At 44.0% G+C, this 17,311-nt stretch overlaps 2 protein-coding genes across 4 annotated transcripts; both read left to right on the top strand.

Moving 5' to 3' along the window:
* The first annotated feature begins 2,037 nt into the window (after nucleotides 1–2,037).
* Nucleotides 2,038–12,073, top strand: LOC122862864 (protein SOGA3-like). Of its 3 annotated transcripts, XM_044168670.1 has the most exons (10): nucleotides 2,038–3,228; nucleotides 3,857–4,081; nucleotides 4,492–4,650; nucleotides 5,022–5,090; nucleotides 5,744–6,013; nucleotides 6,107–6,484; nucleotides 7,373–8,035; nucleotides 8,387–8,509; nucleotides 9,565–9,607; nucleotides 11,934–12,073. In XM_044168670.1, the coding sequence occupies exons 1-9, from the start codon at nucleotides 2,467–2,469 to the stop codon at nucleotides 9,604–9,606; spliced, it is 2,691 nt and encodes an 896-aa protein (XP_044024605.1). In that variant the 5' UTR covers nucleotides 2,038–2,466; the 3' UTR covers nucleotide 9,607; nucleotides 11,934–12,073. The 3 variants fall into 3 exon arrangements, with proteins under 3 accessions (XP_044024605.1, XP_044024606.1, XP_044024607.1); XM_044168671.1 differs by lacking the exon at nucleotides 9,565–9,607 and having other exon boundaries at nucleotides 11,934–12,070; XM_044168672.1 differs by lacking the exons at nucleotides 9,565–9,607; nucleotides 11,934–12,073 and having other exon boundaries at nucleotides 2,042–3,228; nucleotides 8,191–8,509.
* LOC122862866 (uncharacterized protein KIAA0408-like) lies at nucleotides 9,617–16,127 on the top strand. The gene is made up of 5 exons (XM_044168673.1): nucleotides 9,617–12,191; nucleotides 13,243–13,566; nucleotides 14,084–14,163; nucleotides 14,266–15,184; nucleotides 15,311–16,127. The coding sequence occupies exons 1-5, from the start codon at nucleotides 12,048–12,050 to the stop codon at nucleotides 15,566–15,568; spliced, it is 1,725 nt and encodes a 574-aa protein (XP_044024608.1). The 5' UTR covers nucleotides 9,617–12,047; the 3' UTR covers nucleotides 15,569–16,127.
* Nucleotides 16,128–17,311: the final 1,184 nt, after the last annotated feature.

The following is a 17,311-nucleotide window of genomic DNA, read 5'->3' as shown; positions in this document are numbered from 1 at the left end:
CTTCCATGTGAAAAAATACCTGCATGATCTGGCCCCAAATATGAGCACAAGATTTGCTGGTTCATTTCAGGACTTTATCCCGCCCTCTCATCCACATATTTTTTCTCACACTCGCCATTTCTTCAGTAGCCTTTGACAAACACATTATATCCCATTGCACTTTCCCAACATTGTGGATTCACTAATGGCATCTATTAAATTATTCATCCGCTATCTTTTTCTTGTTTTCCAAAAGCCTTATCATACCCATTCTGTTATTCCTGATACTTCGCGTCTGAGGTTGTTTTCATGCTTAGCCACTTTCTCCACATCCTCCTCCCTCCAACACACTGTACATGCACTACTTTGCAGTCTTCCATCTTATCCTTGTGCACCACCACCTGTCTCTTTGCACCCATGACATCAGAGTGGAGGTAGAAGTAGGTCTAAGGGTGTAGACGTGAATGATAGACTGGATGAGATGAGTGAGAGGGGGTGTATTTGTCCTCCATGGGGACACAGAGGGATCTAAACCAGGAACTAAGAGGATTGCAGAAGGGCCAAGGCTTTTTTTATCAAAGACATTTAGCACAGGTCACTTCAACCTGCATCTCTGCTGCTGCAGGAACGTGCATACACATACCTGTATGCACACAGATGAGCTAGTATAGGCCTGCTATAAGTGCACTTTGATGTAGGATTTTGGGTTAATACATCCTCATGCAAAAAAGGAAAAGTATTTAAGTATAAAACAAATTACTGGTTCCCAAACATGTTTCTCTTTCCCTGCTTTTGATAACGTGCTGCAAATGTATAGGCCTATCATTTCTTTAGCTGACTGACAGTCCTCTGAGAGGGCCAGTCTGTTGGAGGGTGAAGGGTCAGTTTGCAGGGGTTAAATCTCTACAAACCCGACACGTCACTCACTCATCTCATTAGCAATTATATGACTAAGGAGCTCATTCTACCCTAGCAGAGTGGAAACAGTCAGCGTTTTACTGGCTCTCTGTCTGAGTAGGGCAGATTGCCTTCAGAGCTTGTGCTGACTCGGTTTTGTGTGTGGGGAGCACCCTCTGCTGGGCCTTAATTATTAGTATAACATTACATTTGTGGGTCACAAACAGATGAGATGAGGGGCCACATAATGTGATTCCTGGGAAAAGGTAAGACATAGGCCTACATGAAATCTTGTATGTATTAAACGCAGTGTTGTCAAGCAAAAAGCAACAATGTTCTTGTAAAAACATGAATAACCAAGAGGCAAGTGGTTTGTGGTAGATGTTACTTTTAAATGTACTTGGTGATACTGCATGCACCACTAGATACATTGCACAATATGAATTGAAATGATAAGGGCCTCAAGGTGACACCTGCATTATTACAGTACTTACTGAACTGAGTTGAAATCCAGATTTAAGGCCGATATTATTTCAGTTTATCCTGTGCCCACGTGGTGCACATTTCTCGTGTCTTTTGTTAGACCCTCCTGCCCTGATAAATGCTCACATGTTTCAAACTCCTTGTAACACAGACTTTCTGTCAAAAATGATCAGTCTGAAGCCCTTAGAAAGACATTAGAAAGCCACCATCAGAGCTACAGAGGACATTATACAACTGTTCTCACAGGTCTGAGTTATAAACCTCATGACCAGTAAACTGATGTTAATGTGTAAAATGGGTGGCCCTCTAATGAAGTCACCACAAATGAATGACCTTTAACTCTGTATAGACAGTAAAAACTGTGTTATTTATAAAGTATTGACGTGAGTATTCCTGCAGTGTAAATGTAGGTTTAGGAAACTACTGTAACCAACCATGGATATAATGTTCTGCTCATTATTCTGCATTTTTATACTTACATTGCAAACCTTGTGCAACCTGCTGTGGCAACAGTGTGTTTAATCATGGCCTTGCTAATACAAGTCATTTGAATTTGAGGGCTGGAGGAAGAAAGGGGTGGGGTGGCTGTTCGCTTCCTGGTTTGACGTACGTCCTCACGTCATATGGCCAGTGCCCCTGCAGTGCCTGGTGGTGCCCTGTCCCAGCGCCTCTGCACAGTGCTCTGCGGTAAGAACCCACACGTCCTGTGGAGCTCTCTGTGAAAATGCATTTGTTTGGACTTTTTTGTAAATGTGTCGGTCACTGGCTGTCGGCCCAGTAGGCTGCAGTCCATCTTTCATGGTCATGGACAGAACAAGTAGGCCTACACCTCCCTTGTAAAGTTAGGCTGTGGGACAGGATGAAGAGCTGAGGGCAGATGGAGGAAAGCGGCATCTAGTGGCTTACCCACAGGAAGCATCTTCCTCTAAGTTAAAACTTTCTAGTTGTTTGAATGTTAGAATATAGTTAAGACCGGGCTAAGCTTTGTAATTAAACACGTTTGGACCGCCTGTGCAGCGATTTCCATGTGCACACATGATAAATAAGTAGAAATTATAGCCTGTGTTTTTTTGTTTTGTTTTTGAGTTGATTTTATTGAAGCAGAAAATGAAGCCTGCCACCAGCGGCGCTGCAGATCCCTTATCATCGTCAACATCATCAGCAGACAATAGCGCAGGGGCGAGGAGGCAGCACCGGGCTCCCTCGCCGGCAAGAGCCCAGGAAGGGGCGACCAAGCGAGCTCCGAGACACCCAGGCAAGTCCAGATCTCCTCTCCCTGCAGGAAGGAGCAGAAACACCGGGGTGAGGGAGAGTTTGAGGTCCGCTGACGGAAGGGAGAGGGAGCCCGAGAGCCGCGGCGGGGCAGCTGTTCACCCGGATGGTGCTGAAGCTGGTGTAGTCAGACCAAACAGGGCGGATGCTGTCGGGGAAGACCCGACAGATTCATCAGCATCGGCCCGTCGCTCCGCTTTACGCCTTCAATGCATTAAAAGCGACTCCTCGCAGCGTCTGTTGTCCGGCAGAGCCTCGCCTTCTTTTTCTGTGGAGGAGAAACGGGAGAAGCCCGGAGAGGAAGGCGGCCGCAGGGAGAGAAGCGGCGCGTCTGTGGGCTGCGGCGCGGGCCTCGGTTTGGGTTTGTGGAGAGGGGGATGCTTACAGGCTGAACTGATCCAGTTCCATCTGCAGAGGAGACTGAGAAGAAGCGGTGCGAAGATGCAAACCAAGACGGACAACGCGGGCGCAGAGGAGGCCGCTCTGGGAGAGCCGGAGCCGGCTGCAGAGGCGACAGAGGCGGGGTCCGTGACACAGCAGGACCAGGCCTTCGAAGACGAGATGGAGAGACTGCTTGATGAAAATGAAGATCTTAAGGTTTGATACATGTTAGTTTGTATGTATGTCACCTCATCAGAATTGTAGGCCACTTCAAAACAGTCGACATTTGTCTTTTCATATTAGAGCTGCAGAAAATCCATGTTTATTTAAAGCCTGCGGGCCCATAAAACCCTGGGGCCACATTACTGTCTGAAAAATAGACAGGCACGTCTTCACAGAACGTAAAGCTATGACCTAAACTGAAAATGCACTGACTACAGATGACTAATTGGTTATTGATCACTTTGGTATTGATCTGCTCGGATCAATGATAATCTTGTGTTAAAATGAGGGACAACCAAGGGAGTCAACAGTTGGGATTTGCATGTTTGTATGAGCCACGTTGGCATTTGCAGGAAATATCCTCAGCACAGACGATATAGTGATAAAAACACAATTCACATCCAGTCACAGCACATGAAATAATTTGAATTCAGATGATTATGTGTGTTTTTTTAATCATGTGCACTTGTCTGAAGTTGACTACATTTGGCTCAAGTTCAGAATATCCATTACTCCATCTGTGGAGTGAAAAGTCAGATTCTAAAACCATAAACAGAAGAGATTAGCCACAGCCGGACTTAAACATAACTGTGACCCATAATCTTTACTGCGCACCCACCAGTGTGAAATTGAGGAGATGAGGACCGAGATGGACGAGATGCGAGACACGTTCTACGAAGAGGACACTTGTCAGCTGCAGGAGATGAGGCGTGAGCTGGAGAGAGCCAATAAGAACTGCCGGATCCTGCAGTATCGTCTGAGGAAGGCTGAGAGGAAGAGGCTGCGCTACGCCCAGACAGGAGAGATTGATGAGGAGCTGCTCAGGAGTCTGGAGCAGGACCTGAAGGTACAGAGGGGAGGGGAAGGTGCTGGACTCTCCGTGCGTCTGTCTGGGTGTAGTTCTCAGGACGTTTGGTTTGTTTATGTCCCAAGGGTGTGTGTTTCATGAGTGTGTATGCAAGCTTTCAGTGTAGTCACTGCCACAGGTGGAAACATTGCATTTCCAAAGTGGATGCCGTGGTTGTAGTTTTGCATTTTACTGGTTTATAAATTGTGTTTAGATGGAGATATTTGGTTTTGAAAGGGTTTGAAATGCTTAAAGATAGTACAACTTAATTGTAGGACATTACTAAAAGTGCAGATAAAACATGGAAATCACCAAAGTCGGAGTGAAAATATTCTAAAATGATATCCTCACGTGAACGAAACAATGCTTTTCTAAGTTTGGCTTTCAATGAAATCACACAAACACGGCAGGTAGCGAAGGACGTGTCTGTGAGGCTGCACCATGAGCTGGAGAAGGTGGAGGAGAAACGCACCAAGACAGAGGAGGAGAATGAAAAACTGAGACAGAAACTCATAGAGGTGGAAGTGACCAAACAAGCCCTGCAGAATGAACTAGACAAAACCAAAGAGGTAACACGTATCCACATTCATCTACATCACATCCATTAATGAACACAGAATAATTCAAGTTGATGATCATAGAGTCTGGGATCTTTTTGTTTATGGACGGTGCATTTTAATCTAAGCTGTGAATACTACTGTTTCATATCAGAAGTGGAGGAATAGTGGAACATATTAAAGATGTGCAACAGAGAAGCCTGAATGGAATACAACAAAAAGCTGTAAACCATCACAAATCAGAGTGGGAATGGGACCAATACACATGACACATGTGCATGCATACTCATATATATACATATATATATATTTATATATATATATATAAATTTAATTAGAAATTAAAACATTAATTTTTGAATTAATTTACTTTCCTCCAACAGTCCCAGAAGAGAAGAGGAAGCAAGGACATCCAGAAGACAGACCGGAAATCAGCACAGACTCCTACAGAGGTGAGTTGTTTTTACAAATAAGGAAATCATTTTCCCACAATGTTTTTTTCTTGCATAACAATCATGCTGCCAAAAGTAATGGAGAGAATCATCCGGAAATACATCTTCCTAAGGAACAGCTGCTGTCCTCTGTCACTCTCCATATTATGTGATCTCATCTTTTAATAATTATCTTTTTCCCTCTGCCACCTTGGTGCATATTTGTGAGAAGTCTTGTCAAGAATATATATGAATTCCAGGCATCGATAAGCCTTATTAAAATACATAAATCCAGCAGGTTTAGCTCACATCCTCATGTGATGTTCCTCAAGTCCAACATTTAGTATTTTACCTCAGGCTACAGCAGGTACCAAAGCAAGTGTTCCAATGATTTGAAAGAAAGGTATATTTAAATGAAAGCTGAGAGTTTGCAGAGCTCCAGGAATTACTTTAGACTTAGCAGACGTCAAATATCCTCTTGGTCCAGTGGTAAATAACGATTTGGCTTAGAAAGACTGTGGTACAAAATCCTCTTTTTAATCTTAAGTCCTTCCATCTTTATGTCTTATTGCGTAGACCAACCTTGTGAACTTCAGGATTAGGTTTTAACCATTTTACTTAAATACATTTGAGTATTTACTGTAAGTACAGTCTGTGTTGTCTCTATGCTCCAGGAGGACAATGAGGACCTTAAGTGCCAGCTAGCTTTCATCAAAGAGGAAGCAGTGCTTATGAGAAAGAAGACGGCCAAGATTGACAAAGAGAAGGACCGTCTAGAGCAAGAGCTGCAGAAGTACCGCTCCTTCTATGGTGAACTGGATAGCACCCATCCTAAAGGAGAGGCTGGGGGTCCGCCCACCACCCGCGAGTCAGAACTGAAGCTACGGCTCCGTCTAGTGGAGGAGGAGGCCAACATCCTGGGGAGGAAAATAGTTGAGTTGGAGGTAAGTGCACACAATGCTACATGGGTCTATTAAGGGAATAACACCTCAGTGGCAGTCATGTGAGTATTGAGCTTTTCTTCCTCTACCCCACAGGTTGAGAACCGTGGCCTGAGGGCCGAGCTTGATGACCTCCGTGGTGAAGGAGAGGGCGCTGGGAGCTCTGGGTGCGGAGCGATGGGTGGGTCGGGTGCAGGGCGAGGCCTCGGTGATGACCTGACGGAGCTCCGACAGCAGCTGCAGTTGGTGGAGGACGAGGCAGAGCTACTGAGGAGGAACCTAGCCGATGCTGAAGAACAAAACAAAAGAGTGACTGCTGAGCTCAACAAGTTACGGTTCAAAGCTGGCACCCACGAGGGAGGCGCCAGGCATGGGGGAGGAGCAGGAGGTGCAGGGATTGATGGAGCAAAGGCAGAAGCCCTGCAGGAGGAGTTAAAGGCAGCAAGGCTGCAGATCAATGACCTAAGTGGCAAGGTATTACAAGTTGATTGTTAATATTGACATTAATTTGATAGTTTCCTTATTATGAGCTGATAAAACATTACATATTCTGAAATACTGTGTTTATGACTTTACTACAGTCATAAAATAAAGAGTATCTTGTTAAACCTCATGACAATCTTTATCTAATTATGTCTCATTTTGTAGGAATATGATCAAGAATAGAAAAACAAGACTAAGAGTCTGCAGTCATGCTAGCGGTCTGTGAGGCTGTAATTAGGCACAGCAGGGAGCTAAATGCTAATACTAGCATGGGAACATGCTACTACTGACAATGCAAAAATGGTAATTTATTTAATGTAGCCTATTTAATGTTAATATATTTAATATTTTAATGTTTACCATGTTCACCATTTTAGTTAAGCATGTTAGCATGCTAATATTAGCTAATTAGCAACACAAAACACAGCTGAGGCTGTAAATGCACTATTAACTCCAGTTTAAGTAATGTTTGCTAAAAGAATGCAGTGTCCAGCTGTTTTAAGAAATTACTGATCCCTTTTTAACAAGACTAAGGGTCTTCAGTCATGCTAGCAGCTCTGTGAGGCCTTACTGCTTTGAGCTAAATGCTAATATCAACATGCTCACAATGATAACGCAAACATGTTGAAGTTTAGCAGGAAGTTTATCAAGTTAACCATCTTAGTTCAGCGTGTCTGCATGCTATCTTTTGGTTATTAGCACAAAACACGAACACTGAGCGACCAAAAGACAGACTTTGCCATCCATAGAGCCATGTCGCTAGCGTGGCTAGAGAGTATCCTGTCATGCCTCATTTTTAAATCTTTGTTCATTATGTCCTATTTTGTAAAAATCTGACTACAAAATGCTATTACTGTGCATCTTTTCGTCTTTATTCAGGTGATGCAGCTGCAGTACGAGAACCGTGTGCTCCTCTCCAACATGCAGCGCTATGACCTGGCCTCCCACCTCTCCCTGCGGCCCAGCCCACGGGACAGCGACGCAGAGAGCGATGCCGGCGGAGCGACAAGTGGTCGCCGTGAGAGTGACGAGGACTCCACCTCCTCCCGCCTCCTCCCACCGCACCGCAAACGTGAGGGCCCTGTAGGTGGGGAAAGTGACTCAGATGAGGTCAGAAACAATAACGGCAGCAGCCGTTGCCTGACGCCCACACGGGGCCTCCACACCCCAACGGGGCCTGAGGGCGCCGCCTCCTCCGCCTTGGCCCGCTTCCTGCCTGGAGGCCGGTGCAGCCTGCGCGACAGGCAGCAAATGATTGACATCCGTGTGGAAGCGGAGAGGCTCGTTCGGACCATCGACCGGCTCATCGCTGACACGGCCACTGTCATCTCAGAGGCGAGGGTCTACGTTTCAAACGGCGACCTGATGTTCGGGAGAGGAGGGGAGGAAGGTGGAGAGGATGATGGGGGCAGGATCAGGGAGCATGAGCTGCTGTATCGCATTAACGCTCAGATGAAGGCCTTCCGAAAAGAACTGCAGGCCTTCATAGACAGACTGGAAGTGCCGAGGCTCGAGGACAGGGAGACGGAGGAGCCACTGTCGGTGAGACAAAGATTAAAAATGTATATGAGTTTCATAGTGGCATGTGAAATATCTCAAAAATGTAATGCTGATTCTGTTTCTTCCTTTTCCTCACTTAATCTGACCTCTTGTTTCTCATCTCTTGTGGTTTGTCACTCCACTCCTCCTTCGCCCAGATGTTCCAGCCTATCATTTTGCTCATCCTCATACTTGTGTTATTCTCATCCCTCTCCTACGCCACCATCTTTAAACTAGTCTTTCTTTTTACTCTTTTCTTTGTCCTGTGATGTACGCCTCCCTTAATACACATCATCCCTTGTTTGTTTTTGCTCTTTTGATTTTTTTTTCCTCCCCGCATCATTTGTTGCCAAGGTAACCAAAAGCACAGGAAAAGCTGCCAAGGCTGCAGTCACACTCAAGAAAGGGTGGCTAGATTCAACACTGGAGTCTACATTATCCACAACACATCACTGTCCACAACTGCCCCCCAAGAAGGTGAGTTACCATGTGAAACTTTAAGAAAGAGAAACTAGGCTTGTTAACACTGTAGCTGACACTATCCCAGTTCAATTCAAAGTGACTATTGTCCAGTCAATGTGTCACAGATCTGATTGTAGTGCAGCAGAGGGAATAACAAAAGCAAAATGTAAAATAATAAAACAAAATATAAATGTAAATAATAAAGATTAAAAAAAGAAACCAATGGAATCCAATAATTGTATTTCATGTATGGTCCACATACTTGTGGTGTGTGGCATCACTCTTTGTGGGACAGGTCATTGTCATCATTACTATGCATCTCTTTGACCAGGAAAATATAAGGGACCACAACCCAAGCAGTCAGTGTAGAGACAGTTCTGTTCAGTATTTTGGTTGATTCCTACAGTACATTTTAACAAATTTTGAGTAGTTTCAAGATGCGTGTCTGTTCATTGGGAACAGTAAGTGTGACAAAATAATTTCAACTCTAGGGTCCATGGAGCTCCATAGGTCCATATTCCTGAGCACTTATTGGACCTCTCGTCCATGTTGGCTTCAGACGGATGAGATGTCTGTCTTAAAGGAATATTTTGACATTTTGGGAAATGTACTTATTCGCTTTGTTGCTTAGAATTGGATAATAAGATTGAAACCATTGTTATGTCTGTATGCTAAATATAACACTAGAGCCAGCAGCTGATTAACTTAGTTTAGCATACTGTAAAGACTGAAAGCAGGGGGAAACAGCTAGCCTGGCTTTCGTTTTTACAAAGGGAATAAATGTATTTCCCAAATGTCAAACTAATTCTTTAAGCCAACAGGAAAGTGGATGTAAGTCATAGCGATAATGAGGACCATGAGATGTGCCTGAAAGTCCTGAGATGCTAGTAAGTGGACCTTTTGAGTTGAGATTATGTTGTGACAGAAATGGAGGTCATATAGAATTTAGCATTGCTTCCATTGAGCTTTAAGGTCACAGGACTGTAAGGGAGGAAACTTAAATCACCTTTCCCTGCTGATTTATGTCCTGGTTTAACCTTGACAGGAGTCGCACCTTCTTTGTTTTTCAGAACAACACTTGCTGTACCATCTTGCTGTTTTTGCATCCTTAAGGTAAAGTAAGGATAAAGTTTGTTTTCATCCCGCTCCATAACTCCTGAAGGATTTGTCATTTATTAGGGAACACAACAGGTGGGGGAATAATGGTGATGATCCTGGGGCTTAAAACTGGAAGGAATTCAAAATTCCCACCAGGACCCCTGATTACAGGCAGGCATCAGTAATTGATGGCGTGGCAGATGAACAGTAGCAACTGTTTTCAGGCGCCACTGCAGCAGGATGAGTCAAAAAGTCACAGTCACAGGTTCAGGTTACTCCAGGACATTGTATGAGATTTCACACATTTTGCTCTTTAGCACAATTTGAAACATACGGTATGTGAAGCCTGTGCTATTTGTATTGGTTAGTATGTTACAAAATATGCCAGAAAATATTATACCTAAAAAATGCTGAGACTACGAAGTTTAATGACATTGAAAGTCTGTGTAAAATTTAAAAAATGACTGAAATTGTGCCAAACATGCCAGGCATCCACCTTGTAGTTTCCTTTTCGTGACTATCTGCAATAAAGATATTACTGACTGTGACACATTATTGCTCACTGTGTCACCTACAACCATTTGGCATCCCTTGGAAAAATGATTTGCAGTAGGGTACGGTCACAAGACAAAATCTGCCCAAGCATCCTAAAGCAGAGTAGCAACAGAGAATCCTATTGGCCGAGAGACCGCAGCAGCTGAAATAGCTATGTAAACACTTTCCCTCTCTCCGTGAGCCCCAGTAATTATAGCCAGGATGCTGGTGACGACAGTTGTCCCATCGAGACTTCAAATGCTGGAATAAATTTGACATTATGATATTTGATCCCATCCAATGGCGCGCACACGTAAACACTGGGGAGCAGTATAAAGGCTGGGTACCCCGGCTGGAACAGAAGTTGTTTACCCTTTAGCTCAAAGCTCCGGACTTAACCCCGACACCAACTGGGAGAAGAGGGCCCTTTAAATCCAGTCCGCGGGGTTTTACGTAACACAGAGGAGGAAAAGCGAGGAGGAAGCACAGTAGAGAGGGGACTTGACAGTTTGGAGACGACAGCAGTGAATCTGTTGGAGAGGTCGGAGCGCACGGCGTGCAGGAACTAGAGCAGACTGAGGATTGTTACTGGAGGGCAGTGAACACTTGTATGTTGAGTAAGGTAAGGACAGCTGTTTATTATTGAGGCGTAAATGGCAGCTGTAATTATGCTTTAGTGCCATATGGGACGATATTTGAAATTAATTGTATATAGGCTTAGCATATTTAAATTTAGACAGCACGAATGGCTAAACCTGAAGTCCACTGTTGTCATGTTTAGCCTTAAGGTGATTATTTCAATTTATTTCTTCATTTTATTTTTAATCATATTTATTCATTTTATTTTGAGCAACTTTTAGGGTGTAACTTTAAATGTTTTCTTTGTCTTTGTCTCTGACATACATTCACTCTAGCTGCCCCTCTCTCATGCGCACAGGCCATGCAGCCAGTTTACTATGCATAGTTACAAGAATATTAATATCTCTACTCTTACATCACAGGTGGGAGGGAAGTGGCTGGTACATTCGGGCACTTTCAGCCAGGGTACTCGTCATATTCAATGATAGCAACAACAACAACAACAAACCCTGGTTGACTTAGTTTATTTGATTGGAGCTGCAACAATATATAGGCAATTAATACTCCCATTGGGATACAACTTTCCCATGCCATTGATGAATGTTGACCAGGCCACATTTACAGGGTTTGGGTTTGGGGATACATCTGAGGGGCAACTATGAATGCATCTGAGATATGACACAGCAAAATTTAGATGAAGGCATTTTGGTGTTAAACCCTGCAAGTTTTTTTTCTTCCCGTGTCACAAGGCATACAGTGGCAGGCTGGAGATCAAAGTGGCCAAGTGTCTAAACACTTGCAAGGCTGTCATGCAACACTCTTGTCCACATGTGCTGCATAGGTGGGCTTACATGCAAATTTTGGACAAGAATGCGAAAAGAGAGGAGGGTCGTGAATATCTGACCTTTTGTTAGGGCAGAGCGTGTCCAACTAGTCATTAAAGCAAAAGAGAAAAGGAAAAAAATGAAATTCAATTAAATAAAACTTCCATCAGTTTAACCTCAGTCAGATGTCATTGCCACTGGTGCAGTAGTATGTTTTATTCTGAAACAGTTTGACCAGCATTGTAAAAAAGCGTTAAAAATGTTCACTTGTCTAAAAGAAAAAAGAGTTGTCAAAACCAGATTTGGGGCTAAATGACAGAAACACAGAGAAAAGAAGCTTAAAGCCGGCTTTGTTTTGTAAAAGTATGCCAACCCTCTTTTTTCCCATGTGTTTGTCTTTATAGTGTTTCCAGGTCATCGACCCTTCAGCCCTACAGTGACCTCTGACAGGAAAGTGAAACAGGAGAAAGGGGAAATTGCCATTTAAAAAGGCCTCTGGGTATTGAGCAGCCAGCGTCATGGCAGCCATTGATCTGGAGCGTGGGCTGGAACACAGTGGCCGGGGCTGGGGGCAAGAGAGGCCAGAGCTGATGGACAACTTCGACTCAGAAATGCAGGAGTGGGAGGACCAGCTGCAGGACATCCAGAGAAAAATTGAAGAGGTAAGATTTCGTATAATAGAGACTAGACAAAGTTAATTTCCAAAAATATGATCTCAAGCTGCCCATTGCCCTGAAAACACACATTGTATTGGAATGATGACATTAAATACAGTAGCTAGGTCTATGGACAGTTTGGGTCACTGAATGGAATTTTGACATATAATGTGTGAAAATGGGATTTAAGGAGCAACTCTGAGTTTTAAGCTTGACGCTTATCTTGTCAGTGTTATAAATCAACTTTTTTTCTTTCTCCTCTTATTGATCTCCACTGTACAATGCTACACCTACTGATAAACTGAAATATAGAGGTTAGATTAAAGTAGCTCATGTTGATGGTTAATTCTGTTCTCCATCATTAATTGTAGAGTGGAGTCAAGAAAGATGAAGAAATTCATCTGCATAGAATCGCTAAGATTTATTTAAGAGTTTGGTTTAACAATGATCCAAATGTGGTTGCAACTGACTCAAATATGACACCGTTTTCATTCACACATGTGATGCTAGAGTGTGTGTACATATTAATGGTTTTGTTTCCAGGTTATGAAGTGCTTCAGTAATCCCTAGAGTGTGTGATAATTGGCGTAATATGTGTGTGTGCTTGTGCACCATAATAAACTGCTGGCAGCGTCCCGACTGACTCAACCTCATGGCCTTGTTGGAGTAATGATACAGACAAATGTTAACAAGCTAATTAAACTGTGATGTACTGACAGACATGCTGAACACACACACACACAAACTCTCTCTCTCTCTCACACACACACAGTCTGAAAGTGGATACTAAAGGAATTATTAAAGGTTGCAATGGGAAACAGATGCTTACGCAAAGTGGAATATAGGGCTGATCATAAATATAGGTTAGGCTGTGCAACGGTTTTGTGATAATTAGACTTGCTTGATACAGTTCCTGTTGCTGTGTTTTGCATATAGTTGTGTATAATATGTGCATGTAGAAATGCAGCTAATTAGGTACAAATATATGAATAATACACCCAATTAACAGGACATCAGCAGGAAGTTGTTAATTTTTTCTTCTGTTTTAAATTTTCAGTTGTACAATGAAGTTCAGGCCCGCAGAGGAGCAAACGATATCACTACTGACAACCAGAAAAATGGCAGTGAGTTGGAGTGTGGCCTAGGCCACCATGGCAATGGTCTTTTTGCGCCCGGCCATCACCCTGGAGCTATAACTGGGCCACATCACTATAGTAACGACTGTAACTATAGCCCCAATGGCTACAGCTACCCTGTGAGTCATCAGAATGGCTACGGTTACTGCCACACCAACGGAGTTTCAGAGATCGGAGACTTATTGCAGGATTACTTGGGGCAGGGGAAGCAAATGAGCCGGAAGAACAATGGAGCTCGCCATGTGGTAAGTAAAGGCAATTCTTATCATTTCCCTGCCTTATGCCTCATTCTGTTGGCATCTGCACATCTGAGGAAACCAGAAAGGTGGGCATAATATGAGTCAAAGCTGGGGTTCAGTCAGGAACATATTGATTACAGTTAGCTGGTTCCTTCCAGTCTGCTTACACACACAGGTAACCAGATAGGAATTAGTTTCACATACTTTCACTGCAGTCTTTCCCAACTCTTGCACTTTCATAACTCCTGACAAAGCAGTCAAGAAGAAAGCCAAGACTGAAACTGCTTCCTGGTCCACATGAAAAGCCACGTGCGCTGACAACATTAAAGTACAGTAGATCAGAATAGTTTCAGCAGTGCTATATCGAGTGATGACCAAGGGTCAGCTGAGGTTCAGTTTTGGTAAAGGTACAGTAAACGGAACCTTGCCTTGAAGTAGCTGACTCTTATTTAAAGCTTTTAAATACAGTAGGTGGAGGTTTATATGGATGTTTTTTAAATATATTTCCCCCCATCTCTCTCAGCGCTTCAGTGACACAATCAAGGTGAGCCCAGACATCCCTACATACCAGGATGTGATCAGAAGAAGTTCTAGAAATGAAAGGTAAGTGAGTGTGCACTGGAGCCACATTCATGAACATTTTGAAGAATGATGTAATGTGAGGAACACACCTGTTTATCTTATTTTTGTTTGTTTCTGGTTCAGGCTTGGTCAAAAGCAGTTTTTGGGCAGTTTTGAGGAAACTGAAAACAGGAAGAACCAAGCGTCTTACATGAAGACCTCCCCTTGCAGAGAAAGTTCCCCCAACAAAGAAAACACAGGTGCCAAGCCCCCTCTGGGACAAAGGGATGCTCCTGCTGTACAACCACGCACACAGCTTCCAATCACAACAGCTGAATCTCCTGCTCTGGACAGGAAGTCCTACGGTGCTGGCGTCCTGGGAGATAGGAAGTGCAGCAGCCCCTCTGTTCTCAGGAAGTTTGGAGCCATGCTTCAGGAGAACGAGGGCAAAATGCTCACCGAATCAGGGGTGGTGACCCATCAGGGGCTGGCCCCAGAGCCAAAGTGCCCCACCCCTGGCTGTCAGCGCAGAGCTCTTGGAGCCACTGCAGTCGCCGGCAGGGCGCCCATGCGCGTGCCTACCCAGAAATGCCAAGCAGATTCCGACGTGCTGACAGCAGAGATAGAGCCCAGCCAAGAATGGCGGCTAGTATCAGACTCTGGTAGACAGAACCACAAGGATCACAGAGGAGGCTACAGTGGTTCTAAAGGGTCCCACGCGAGTCCCCAGCACTCCCAGAGGAGATCACAGGTGGCAGGGAGCCCAAAGATTAGACCCAGGGCTAACAGTGGGGCAGACAGAGATGGAGGACTGGCTCACGGGGAGAGAGCAAGGAAGTCTGAACCCCAAAATGCGGAGCCCAAAATGGACTACAGGGTTTCAAGTGCTTCTTCTGGAGCTCAGAAGATCCAGAGGGGAGGGTTAGCGGGACAGGAGTTGCCAGGTTGTGGTCGAGCGAGGGATGAAGGACTTATTGAGCTGCTGGACATGCTGGAGATCCAACATGAGTACAGCTCCAGTCCCAGAACAGGACACACAGTTTATAGACAGGATCCACAGCAGGTAGGGGTTTTTTCTGCTTCTTTATTTGTTTAAGTCCAGCATTACCATCAATTCTACAAAAGCAAGTGATGAAACTCGTGCTGATACTGTACAAGCTGACATGTGTCCCGTTATGTCTCTGTTCAGGTAAACACAGTCGAGTTGTCCCCAGCCAAACTTAACAAGAACTTCTCTCGTCCTGCGCGGCCAGCCAACCAGCGACCTCCTTCCAGATGGGCCGGCCGCACCACTACTGCCAGGATCATCGCTCCATCAGGCCCAATGTACCGTCCCCCGAGTCCCCTTACTCGCCCTCCTAGCCCCATGACCAGAACCCCAAGTCCCGCTCTGAAGCACCGGCCTCTCATTTCCTATTCACTTCAGACTGAGACTGTCATTATGTGATACCTTTCCATTTCAATAAAGCTTGTTCCCTTCCTCCAGGAAAACCCTCTCTGTGTAAATAGTAAGGACGTTTCTGTTGAACAAAAATGCTTTAAGAGAGTTACAAAGGATGCTTAATTGCATCCTGTTCAAGATAAAACACATCCACGACATTCTCCAGTGTTGCTGTGGCTTTTTGCTTCTTCTGTGCCAACATATTATCAACATATTGCTTTGTTGCAGTCCCCCCTTATTCACTTTCCTCTTTTTTTGTATTGAATTTCAGGTGTTTTCTGTATAATGAGATTTTGCATGCAGCCCTAGTTTGAGGGTGCATGCTCGTGTTTAATCCTCATGGTCGCCTTGTTAAATCAAATTCAACCTGGCCACCAGTAGGAGTAGATTAAGTTGCAACTGTGCTCCCAGCAGCAATCTGCTAACTGTCAACAACAGTGTGTTTTACTGTATAATATTGTCAAAGTAATATATTTAAGATGTTCAAATAACAGCTGTGACAAATGACTATGATATGCCTTTAATGTATTCTTTTTTCTTGGTAATAAATATGACAGTGCTTTGACATAAAGACTCTGTCTCTCTGTATTGCAGCATTGCATTGTATTCCATTAATGATGGCTCATATTTCAGGGTGTTGATGATTTACTGCATGTCAAGCCTATGGATATCTGATACCAGCAGCTCCCCTGCATGCCACTGCAATGGCAGTTCAAGTAGTGTCAATTGCTGTTGCAAATGAGCTAACTGGTTCAAACATACCTGAGGAGCTGCATGGTAAAATATGTGACAAGTTACATTGTCACATATTGTCCTCTAAACACAGTGACTTTTGAGGCTCATATATGACACAGCGCATGACATAGTTTTAATTACATTTTAAAAACCATTTGTTACACTGAATATGCTGTGAAGTACTTAAATACTGCACAGTGTTGGTTCAAAAGCAGTTATGTTATCAGTCGTTACCAGGATATCCAGCGTGCAGCACTGGCAGGGTGATTCTGTAGCATTGGGGATCACTTTTCAGGTTCTGTGTTTCTCGCCTCATAAGACTGCATCAGTAACCTCTGGCTTCCCTGACACCTCCTGCTCTGTGGAAGGTGACACACACTCTCAGTTTCACATATACAAACACACACACAAAGAAGAAAAATTATACAAGCATACATATCTTGCCGTTTTCTCATCAAATAAACATTTTCTGTACACGTAACCACATGCTCTGCCCCACATTCATGTAGACACACTCTCATCTGACAGAGGTGGCCAAAGTGCGAAATGTCATGTAAAGGCTGGGTGGGTGTACGGAAGCCCCCTTGGCCCCATGATGCCTCAGCCCTGTCACCCAACCTCTTGGCGCTATGTGGCACCTCAGACAGAAATAGCAAGCGTGACGTGTGTTTTGGTGCCAGAAATCTTAGCCTGCTGTCTTTGGTGGTATAAATAAAGAGTGGGAGGGGGGCACTGGTTCCTCTCTCTGTCTCCCTAGCTCTCTTTCTTTCATCTTGCTCATCACTATTTCTGCCTCCCAATGAAACATCAAACATGTAATATCAAACAAATTCGACAAATTGGGGATTTAGTTTGCTCCCTTAAGGAAAGAGCTTTGTTTCCTCATAACCTCCATCCATTAGTCAATTTCCTACTCTTTTTTCAGTCAAATAACGATTTTATAATTTTTATTCCTGTCCTCAATGGTTTCAAGACAGTACCTTTCCCCTATATGCTTCTCTGCAATAGCCTCTT

This window comes from Siniperca chuatsi, linkage group LG16 (assembly GCF_020085105.1).
Source record: "Siniperca chuatsi isolate FFG_IHB_CAS linkage group LG16, ASM2008510v1, whole genome shotgun sequence".
In the NCBI taxonomy this organism is placed as follows: Eukaryota; Metazoa; Chordata; class Actinopteri; order Centrarchiformes; family Sinipercidae; genus Siniperca; species Siniperca chuatsi.
This window is presented reverse-complemented; position numbering and strand designations above follow the sequence as displayed.